We start from the raw sequence: 11,541 nt of genomic DNA on the forward strand, positions 1-11,541 counted from the left end.
AAGATGCCCAGCGCTTCAAGCCTCCTCAACCCTCTCTCGCTCTCTCCCACTCGCAAAATTTCAGTTGCATCTTGCACCATAGGCTACACTTGATGTCCATCACACCTGTAAACAACTAGCTTGCCTGCTCTATCGGCACTGATTGTTTAAGTATTTTAATGAGCTAAATGTAAAAAAAGTTTTTCACGGGTTAAAAAGGAACAGAAAGGAACAATATACACTGGTACTTTTTTGGGGTTCGAACCGGTTCAGAACTTTATTTTACTGGTCGAAACAACAGTGGAACGAAACACCCAAAAATTGTGGTTCTGTTCACGAAACGATTTTCAGTTCCAACCCCTGGTAAAGACAAACTGCTTGCATAAATACACATTTTATAATTGACACACATAACTAAAAGCTTAACATCTACGAACAATGTGGTTGAACATCATAAGACTTGAGCTCAGCATGGAACATTTTTCATACTGGGTTAAAGGGATACTTCAGGATTTTGTCAATGTTGCCTTTTATCTACTTCCACAGAGCCAGATGAACTCGTGGATACCATTTCTGTCTCTGAGTGCAGTTTGAAGGAAGTTGATAACTAGCGTTAGCACAATTGCTAATTGGCGTTAGCATTGGCTCACAAAATGACCTCTAACTTCCTTCATACTGGATGCAGAGACATAAAAATGGTATCCATACATTTAGTTAATCTGACTCTGGAGAAGTAGATAATGGGCTTCATTGCCAAAATCCCGAAGTATCCCTTTAAGTTTGACTGATAAGGAGAAACATGAGCTCTGTTGAGCTCTGAAAAGTACACTTCAGTAGTATTCATTTCACCATGCCGGACTATGATGCAGCTTTTGAGTTGTGAGAAGTCCTTCCCTGTGTAACAACACACGTAAGATCACTTTATATTGTGTCTTTGAGCTAATAAATGTGGCTGAACTAGGTCTCATTTGCTCAGTTAGCATGAAGACTCCATCAGTGCTAAAGTAGTAAGGAAACATTCCATTTGGCCATGGCCCACGCTGGATAAGGTGTAGATAGGATAGGCATAAACCTAGCCCATTATTAGACCTCTGATTTATTTACGGTGTCTTCAGAAAGTATTCATACCCCTTGACTTATTCCATATTTTGTTGTTGCAGCCTGAATTCAAAATCTCACCCATCTACACACACTACCTGATAATGACATAGTGAAAACATATATATTTTTTGCACATTTATTGAAAATGAAACAGAAATATCTCATTGATATAAATATTCACATCCCTGGGTCAATGCTTTGTAGAAGCACATATGACAGCAATTATAGCTGTGATTCTTTCTGGGTAAGTCGAAGAGCTTTCCACCCTGGATTGTGCAACATTTGCCCATTATTCTTTTCTTGCCATTTTTCAGGTCTTGCCAAAGATCTTCAAGTAGATTTAAGTCAAAACTGTTACTCGGGCACTCAGGAACATTCACTGTCGTCTTGGTAAGCAACTACAGTGTAGATTTGGTGTTGTGTTTTAGGTTATTGTCCTGCTGAAAGGTGACTTCATCGCCCAGTGTCTGGTGGAAAACAGACTGAACCAGGTTTTCCTCTAGGATTTTGCCTGTGCTTAGCTTAATTCAGTTTTTTTATCCTGGTACTCAGTAATGTATTGGATTTGCCCCAAACATAACACTTTATTCAGGACAAAAAGTAAATTTTTTGCCACATTTTTTGCAGTATTACTTCAGTGCCTTGTTGCAAACAGGATGCATGTTTTGGAATATTTTTATTCTGTACAGGCTTCCTTTTCAATCTGACAATTACGTTAGTATTGTGGAGTAACTACAATGTTGTTGATCCATTCTATTACAGACATTAAACTTCGTAACTGATTTAAAATTTGGTGAAATCCCGAGCGGTTTCCTTCCTCTCCGGCAACTGAGTTAGGAAAGACGCCTGTATCTTTGTACTGACTGGGTGTATTGATACACCATTCAAAGTGTAATTAATAACTTCACCATGCTCAAAGGGATATTCAATGTCTGCTTTTAACATTTAACTCATCTACCAATATGTGCCCTTTTTTGCGAGGCATTGGAAAACCTCCCTGGTCTTTGTGGTTGAATCTGTGTTTGAAATGCACTGCTTGACTGAGGGACCTTAAACATAATTGTATGTGGGGGTACAGAGATGAGGTAGGCATTAACCCTCCTGCCGTGTTCCTGTCGAATTGGACTGATTTACAAGTTCTCTCTGAAAGATGTAGTTCATTTAATCTGATTGTCATAAAGTTCCATGACTTTGTCCACACAGGGCATCTGATCACACAAAATACATTTGGATGATTTTCATTACATTTGGGGTGTTTTAACTTTTGTACACCTGTGGTGTTCCTGGTCAAAAATGACCGGTCATTAGAAATGAATGGGTGAGACTACAATTAGTGTATAAAATTGAGTTCGGGCACATGCCCATTCATCAGATGGACACACTTCCTCTCCCGGATCCCCACATGAATGTGTCTGTTTGAGCACACACACACACCTCACTCCCCTTCTTGGCTTCCATGGCAACCCCCACGGGAATCTTTCCCCAATAGAATCTTTCCCCCATGGGAACCACACCTGTTGGCATTCTCACAAACAATAGCAACATTGTTTCAATAATATATAACTTTTCTCACAGCTCTGGTATATAAAGTTTTTTTGAGGCCTTGCTCACAATTAATTCTGTGGCAGCACAATGACCAAACGATATACTGTATGTGAGGCTCTTGATCATATCTTTGATCATGACACTGGTGAGGAGGAGAGTCCTTGTTAAACTTTGACACAAAGTAGTCTGATAAATAGCACAATATGTTTCATCTGAGTATTTGTTATAGTCAAAATAATCCATACATTCTACTTTTTTTACTCAAAAACTAGTTGTATGAGCTAAGGTCAATGAGGCCTACAGGCCATAAATAGCAAATAGAAGTTCAAAACTTGTAATGTTCACAAGGAGTTGATAAAGCTATAACACAACATTAGGTGATTTAATGTGAATTATTATGGATATATAATCGGATTCTTGAGAAACATTACTTCCTCCGGAACTCTATCTCAGCTTCCTGTTTCTGTCTGGAGCTAAAAGCTGAGTGAGAGGTTCGACCACAGCCAACGGCCACTTTAAATAAAGTAACAGAAACCAATGTGTCAGACCTATGAAAATTAAGCACCAAAAAGAGACTTTGACAAGGGCCAAGTTACACTTACATTAGGAACTCTACTGTAGCACATATTTTGAGTAACATATAGTGACATACTACTTTGCCAAATGGTACTTTACCAACTGGTTGCCTATGCATAAGAGGATAAATGGACAAACTAATGCAACACCATGTCAGAAATATGACAGTTTTGTACAGTGTGTGTGGTATTCACATGGACACTAAAACATTTCTCTGGCTGGTGGTGTGATTGATGTTCAACAACAAAATGTCCCAGTCTCTGGCTTTTGCTGTTAAATCATCTTAAGGAAGCATTTTCAGTACATACAAAACACCTCCTACACATACAGAACTTAACTAACTAAACCTTTAGCTTAACTACAGACCATAACTTAAAGTTTAAAAAAAATAAACATGTATAAGAAAAACAAAAATATAAAACTGGTTATTTTGTTGTGGTGCTACTCCAACAAGACCTGCTCAGTTTTTATGGGCGTAATGAGGGGGCCAGCGCCGGACGAATCAGAACCCTCGTCTTTGGGAAACTCCTCCCCCTGCAGCAGCTCCACCCCTGCCTGCCCCTGCAGGCCTGCTAGCGCCCCTTGGCTGAAGCACAGGTGCTTGATGACCTCGTTGGGGCTGGAAAAGGTGGTTTCACAGACATTACACTTGTAGGGCCTTGCTGAGCCTAAGAACAGCACCTCCATCTGGCTGGTGTCGTCCCCAGCAGAACACAGCTCCATACTCTGCCGGTCCACCATGGTGTAGGCTTCGATGCCCTGGCTCAGACACATGTGGCGCGCTGCCTGATTGGCACGACAGAAGCTCTTGCCGCAGGCGCTGCACTTGTAGGGCTTTCCCGTGTGTATGTACATGTGCTCCCGCCAGTGGCTCTTCTGGATGAACTTGCGTCCGCAGGTGGAGCACTCGTACTTTCTGCGCTTCACCTCGTGGTCCAGGTCAGCACTCTCAAGGTTGTCGATATCCGCAATGTCTGATGGGGGTGGGGTGTCGGCCTGGGACTGACACCCCGTCGCCCACCCCGACATCTCAGCTCTGGGAGAGTCCATGTTGGAACCAGAGAGAGGTGCTTGCTCGCTGTCACTCAGCATCTCAACTGTCATGTCAGCGGACCGTTCTCCACCTCCCCTTAGCAGCACCTCTTCTACCTCTGGTGTGGTGGCTTCTCCTCCTGGGATGACAGAGGAGTGTGCGCCGCTGGGTTCGGCCACCAGGGGGAGCCGGGCCTGCCTGTGCTGCAGGAGGTGCTCCCTCAACAGGTTCCTCTGGTTGAAGCGGCTGCTACACAGGTGGCAGGAGTAGTGCTTCCTGAAGGAGGCACTCCTTTTCATGATGCTTGGCTTCACATGGAGAATGGTGTTTGAGTTATCCGAGGAGGGAGCCTCTCCTGTCAGGGTTTCACCTCTATGCTTGTCCTTATACCAGGCCAGGTGGCCGCTGGTTGAAGCCGCCATCATTTCCTGAAATGAAGAGTCCAGCTTGGATGCGTGGTTGGCGAAAGACGCTGCTACAGCAGACGTGGACGGATACTTCCTGTCAGGGAGGCTGTCCAGGTCAAAGGGCGAAGAGAGCTGGCGCTGAGCAGGCAGCCTATCGGACAGCGCCACCTGCTGGTCGGAGATCTGAATGCCAAAAAGGGCAGTAGAGAAGGGCAGGCTGGGCTCGGGGTGGGAGAAGGCAGTCTGGCTGGCCTCCTGGAGGAGGGGGTAGGCGTGGAGGAACTTGACCCCCTGTTCCAGCCGGGCTGGGTCGATGAGCTGAGGGGCCAGCTTCCCTGTGTACATCAGGTTGAGGAGGTAGCTGAAGATGTCTGGCTGGATATCGGCTGCCTTCAGGCGTACGCAATCACTGAAAAGAGAGATATTTATTTAACTATGGCTTTAAAAAATTCTATATATCAAAAAATTGGTCACTTGAAAATGTCTTGAATTTAAAACAGACGCAAACAATAGCTTTTATTGATCACCAAACATATACATTGTCCTGTCCTTATTGAGTTGCACATTATTTGCTACAATCTTTAGGTGAACTTGTTTGAATAGTCCAATCAGGACTGGGTTGAGTTCAGTTTCAACTGAACTTTCTCACTGTCGTAAATCATTAGTGAATATGGTGTTAGCCTAGAGTAATGTAGCCAACAGGTAGAGGCGTTGCCGTGGCGGTTACCATACCTGTCCTGGTGTATGAAGAGCATTCTGAAGTAGTTGGAGAAGGCGGCCAGTACTGCCTTGTGGGCTTTGAAGAAGACGTCTCCGATGACAACGGTGCAGTCACACAGGAAGCCAAACTCCCTCTGAGCGTTGAGCTGCTGCAGGAGCAAAAGACCATGGTTGGCCAACTCCATTCTTCAAACTGCACAAAGAAAGGCACAGAGATAAAGACAACAGTCAGTCAGTTTCCTGTCTGGAAGAGGATCACAATGCTACCAAAGAGAGGTCTGTGATGTCCACTTTAACAGCTCTGTAATACCACAACTCCAATGTAGGCTAACACCACAAACACTGGTTGTCCTAAACATAGCATTTCCTTTCTAATGAGGAAAAAGCTCAATGTCTAATAAGAACAAGGAGGCCTACTGGCATCTGTTTGAGTTCACATTGCAAAAATATGATAAAACTGACAAAAATGTTATCGTCATGTGTATGGTGGCTGAAATTACCCCATGGTCATTGGCTCAACTTACCCCAAGGCAAACATTTTAACTATATTAGCCCACACAGCTACAAGGACGCACTTTTATGTTAAGTTTAAAACATCATATTGTAGCTTATAGACCCCAACTGACCCCAACTGATGAACAATCTTAAAATTATCTACTTTGGTTTGGATACAAGCATCATGAAACCAATAAAACAATACATTCATTTGACTGTGAATTGTTAAAAAAAATGTTTTAACCTAACTTGCTTACTACTTTTCTGTGTGGTTTCTTCCTTCCTAAATATTTGGTCACATTATTAATTTTGTGTATGGTTTCCTATGAGCAAGAGGTAGCTTAACTAACCCTTTGGCTCAATTTACCAGTCTCCCCTATAATTAGTCAGCTAGCTTAATATCTACAGGACCAGTCTGCTCTCAGTCCTTTGAGTCATAGCATGACCTGGTCTTTATCGGCCTATGACCTTTGAAACCCGACTTAGGAAGTGTGTTCTCTCTGCTCTGGCCACCGACACCTTGTTCTATCGCTATGACCGAGACTGCTGCTGTTGACCTAGGGTTCGATACTGCGACCAAAACAGTCGCATTTGCGACCATTTGACCTGGCAGTTGTTGGTCAATTTCTTCAACAGATTGATCATCGTTCTATATAATTCTCAAATGTATATATTATTAGTAGAAAGGAAACACAGACTCTTTGTTTAAGTATTAGGATTCTCCTTTAGTAATAGAATTGTAGACAGAAGTTGGTACAGAGTACAGTATATGATAGCTCTCACCAGGTTCTGCAAAGTGTCTAAAACATCCTATAACTTATATAGCCTCCCCAGTTCCCCTTGTGTGATTTTCCCTGGCAACAACATTTTAATAAATTTAACCTCCCCCCTGACAGCAGCAACCATCTTGTCAGCAATTTAAATCTCAGAAGTGTGTTGGAGCGAAACTGAACACCTTCCTAATATTTAGTTGCACTGCCCCCCCCCCCCCCTTTTCCCTCAGAACAGCATCAATTCTTCAGGGCATGGACTCTACAAGGTGTCAAGCATTCCACGGGGATGCTGGTCCATGTTGACTCCAATGGATGTCATTTGGGTAGTGGACCATTCTTGATACACCCAGGAAACTGTTAAGCGTGAAAAACCCAGCAGCATTTCAGTTCTTGACACAAACCGGTGCTCCTGGCACCTACTACCATACCCCGTTCAAAGGCACTTACCTCTTTTGTCTTGCCCATTCAACCTCTGAAAGGCCCACATACACAATCCATTACTCAATTGCCATCTTTAACCTGTCCACACAGGTTTGAAGTGGACTTAACAAGTGACATCAATAAGGGATCATAGCTTTCACCTGGTCAGTCTATGTCATGGAAAGAGCAGGTGTACTTAATGTTTTGTATACTCGGTGTATAAGGCTCAAATATTCATGTTTGAGGGGAGGTCTATGCACAGCAAGTTATTTGTCAATTAGGCTATACTTACAATATTTTTTACATTGTCGCTATTACATGGCTACTGTTTAATAGAGGGGAATCCCAGCTTTCCAACAGTGCTGATTTGTCGTTTTTTATTTCGTAATTTTTTTAAACATTTAACTAGGCAAGTCATTTAAGAACAAATTCTTATTTACAATGACGGCATACTCCGGCCAAACCCGGACGATGCTGGGCCAATTGTGCGCCACCCTATGGGACTCCCAATCACGGCCAGATGTGATACAGCCTGGATTCAAACCAGGGACTGTAGTGATGCCTCTTGCACTGAGATGCAGTTAACGACATTAATGCTTAGTTAACTATAGCTATCTTGCTAGTTATGTTTTGAATTTGCTGTCTAATTTGTCTGTTGTCTGACATTATTTTACACCTGCTACTGAAATGTCGCGCCCTCTCTCCTCTGGCAACGGTCCACTCGAACTGGCAAAAACAGACATGCACTGAAGGGTCACTCCGATCATGGCTGATATGTATATATTTTTTAATGAGAATACAAATTATATCTTATGTTTCACTGAGTCGTGGCTGAACGACGACTTCAAGAACATACATCTGGCGGGTTATACACTCTATCGGCAGGATAGAACAGCAGCCTCTGCTATGACACGGGCAGGGGCCTCTAAGGAAGTCTCGAGGTTTTGCCCGCCTGAGATAGAGTATCTCATGAGAAGCTGTAGACCACACTATCTACCTAGAGTTTTCATCTGTATTTTTTGTAGCCGTCTACATACCACCACAGACCGATGCTGGCATTAAAACCGCACTCAATGCATTGTTGGTTAAGGGCTTGTAAGTTAGCATTTCACTGTAAAGTATTTGGCGCATGTGACAAATTAAGTTTGATTTGATTTAAAAGGTTTTCCAAAATGTTCAATATGTAAGAAAATCTATTATGACGGTACTTATGGGTCCTTGAGGGAAATGTGTTCTGAATGAGGAAAGACACCTTCTACATAGAAAGTTAAGTCTCTAGGTCAAACAGTGGGCGGCAGGTATGATGGTTCAAGTGAGACTGCTTATAACAGTGCCACCTATAGACCAATTGGTAACATTATTTTTGACCAAGGTACTCATGTCTTCTAGTTTCTGTGTTCCACATTATTTTTTTTAAATGTACCAATCTATGCTTGAGTTATTTGACCATGTCAAGGGAACCCCTAATAAGCTGCCTCAATATTTGCAGCAATAAAGTGACAAAATCTCTATAGGAGCTAATCCGTCATCAGTACTGGTAAGATTTTAATGGAGCAGCGCTGCCTTTCAGTCGATCCTATCAGTATTGACACATGCTCCAACGATCCACTTAGCGATTGTTCTTACTGTGTGGTGTTTTGGGAAACGCATGTTAAATCTTCGGCCATTTTAGGAACAATGCATCGTTAGAACACTCGCCATCTGGAAACCCGGCCCGGTCCAGACACAATAATTGGATGAAAACACTGCAGGCAAATGTTGCAGCAGTACTGACAAATATGCATTATCAGAAAACACCATCCTGATATTTTGTGTGGGTTCAGACATCCAGCAGACAAACTTGTAAGGCCTGTGTTACTAAATAATTATGAATGAGTGGTTTGGCAATAGTAAACCTTTGGGCATTCATGAACAACTAGGAATCTGGCAACAAAAAATAACCATGTGTTCATAGTAGCCCAATGTGTTTGTAAGAAAGCGCGCCCCTAATGTAGACACGTGGAACAGACGGTCATGGCTAGAAGGATTCCAGCTTTTGTCAAATTAACGTCAGATTTAATTTTCATAGCAGGTTACGCTGCACGTTAGGCTAATTGACTTAACAGGTTATGAAAATTAGTTTGATATTTTAATAAATGTTTTAGGGTTAGGTAAAATACAAAAAAAGTATACTTTTGAAGTTAATTTGACAAACGCTGGATCCCTTCTAGTCATGACCGAACGGACCGATATCGCGCAGACTGAAAACACTTCCCCAGTACGTTCTCGTTCTAAACAGAAAGTAACGCTTCCAAACCCGATAGCTGAACGTGAAAGCCAATGCTGGTATGTCTACTTTAGCCATAGACCCATGCCAAGGCAAGTATCATAATGATTTTAATGGGTTTCGCCCAAGTTGGTCACCGAATACATTTCTTAAACTAAAAATGACCTATTTGAAACCGTATATAAATTACGTCTGAGTATGTCGGTATACAAAATGAAACGAAGAGCGGGGAGCTTTACCCTTTTACTCTGCTTGAATCCGTGGAGTTTGTCGTGTTGTTGTTTGTCTCCGGGGGACGTGTCTGTTGGGCTCGCAGCTGCTCTGTTCCTCTCAAGCATCATTGGCGGCGATGGTCGTCGGTGTTTCCCGGTTGAGTTACGTTACAATCACATGACTGTGTAAAAGCACTTAAAAACAGCAATTCGTTGTACGGACAGGGCGCCTGACAAAATCTTTTGGGGAACCCCTAACCGCCGTGTGTCCTTGCTATGACTAGAGAATTGTATCCACCTCGTACGTTACATTAAACCGTTAGGTCGGCTACTGTAATTATCAAATCTCTGGTTTGGGCACGTCAAACATAAACCGATTTTGGGGTTAAATAGCCATAGGTCCCCCTCCCCAACCCCACGCAAACAAATAACGTAGTTTTACAATCTTGACTGCAATGGCATTTGCAAGAAAGAGCTTCTTGTAAACAAATGGACGTACCGCCGTGAGTCTTTGGCAACAGTCGTAAAGCAGTCGTTACTTTTGATTCAATTGGTAAATTAGAATAATGTTATCGCAAAGGGCAGGAGGGCAACGAATGAGTTAACTTTTTTTATTTAATTTGTTGATATTTTGTTTAGGCTATGTTGGTAGCCTAAATGTAAAAATAAAATAAAAAATATGATAGTTATTTGTTAGGCCTGCATGGCTACCCAGAATAAAATATTTACAAACACACTTTATCACCAGACTATCAACTCATTATAGGATAACTTGCATTCCATGTTTCATGGTGCAGAACATCTGACTTGGGGAGAAATTACTTTTAGGCATGTATGTATGATTATGGGTGTGCTTTTTCTGTTTGTCAGTGATAAATACTTGAGAAAATACTCCAGTCTATTTATAAGCATCCTTCAAAAGGACCTCTCTCTACCAGTCAGTCGACTGAGGTGTTTGCTGTGTCACAGTTGATTAACAGGATCATTTCATATTTTCAAAAGGTGGAGTTAAATACAATTCAAGAGGATATTGATCCAGGGGGTAAACATTTACCACCAGTAGCCACTTTAACCCTGATAAAACATTCAAGGAACACAGCACTGCACGACACTTATTACATGGTTACACGCTGCTTATGACTAAAGGAGGCTTTGTTAAAAGGTTCAATAAATGTGCTACTGCCTGCTACCCATATTCCTCATGGTCAGAATTCTGGCCATATCCCCTGACTTCTGTGTCATCCTCAACAGGATGTAAGCTATAGCCTGACCAGGGAGAGGAAAAACGTACACAAGCATCGCTTGCCAGGAAGCTCAGGAAGAGTGGGAGGAACTACACACACACACTCACACAGATGAACTAATTGGCATACGGACACACACAGGCATACACATCCATCATGGCTCTACAGTGCAAATATTTTACTCGTATATTTTGCTGTGCGACCTGGAATTTGTATTTAGGAGCACCAGTGTGCCTAGGAAAGTTAAGGATTCCAACTGTATTACCTTAAATCATTTGCATTGTGCTCCTCGACTTACAGGAGGAACTAGGCTTAAATGCCTTTCTCGGGGGCACATCAACAGATTGTTCACCTAGTCAGCTCAGGGATTCAAACCAAGAACCTTTGGGTTACTGGCCCAACACTTTAACTGGTAGGCTACCTGCCACTCCTAACAGGACCCACCTGATCAATGACCTCTTAGAACTGGTGCCGCCTGGCCATGCTAGATGCTGCTACTGTGTGAGGTGTTAATTTGACTCACTCCCTCTCATCACCATTAATAGAAGGGGTTTCTATAGGGAGATAAAAGAGATTGAAAAATAAGCAAAACTGAGGCCAGATAAACGGCCATCTCGGTTAACCCAAAACCAAAGTCTAGAGTAATTGGTCAGGTGCTCAATTAAGTTCTGGGTCCAAACATGTTAAGAGAAGGGATTAAGAGATGCTAGCACGAGGAGTGGAACCGGAATGAGAAGCGCCACTATTTTTGCAAGTTACGGACAAGTCTA

The 11,541-nt window shown here is 42.5% G+C and overlaps 1 protein-coding gene across 1 annotated transcript; it reads right to left on the reverse strand.

Moving 5' to 3' along the window:
• Positions 1-2,934: 2,934 nt before the first annotated feature.
• On the reverse strand, positions 2,935-9,645 carry LOC120024365 (zinc finger and BTB domain-containing protein 2-like). The gene is made up of 3 exons (XM_038968593.1): positions 9,555-9,645; positions 5,374-5,554; positions 2,935-5,050 (listed from the first exon to the last, which is right to left on the reverse strand). The coding sequence occupies exons 2-3, from the start codon at positions 5,544-5,546 to the stop codon at positions 3,643-3,645; spliced, it is 1,581 nt and encodes a 526-aa protein (XP_038824521.1). The 5' UTR covers positions 5,547-5,554; positions 9,555-9,645; the 3' UTR covers positions 2,935-3,642.
• Positions 9,646-11,541: the final 1,896 nt, after the last annotated feature.

This window comes from Salvelinus namaycush, chromosome 29 (assembly GCF_016432855.1).
Source record: "Salvelinus namaycush isolate Seneca chromosome 29, SaNama_1.0, whole genome shotgun sequence".
Taxonomy (NCBI): Eukaryota; Metazoa; Chordata; class Actinopteri; order Salmoniformes; family Salmonidae; genus Salvelinus; species Salvelinus namaycush.

Coding starts and splice junctions, on each gene's coding strand:
- LOC120024365 (XM_038968593.1), bottom strand. CDS start 5,546: ATGGAGTTGGCCAACCATGGTCTTTTGCTCCTGCAGCAGCTCAACGCT. Junction 5,051..5,373: donor CTCTTCATACACCAGGACAG/GTATGGTAACCG, acceptor CTCTCTTTTCAG/TGATTGCGTACGCCTGAAGG.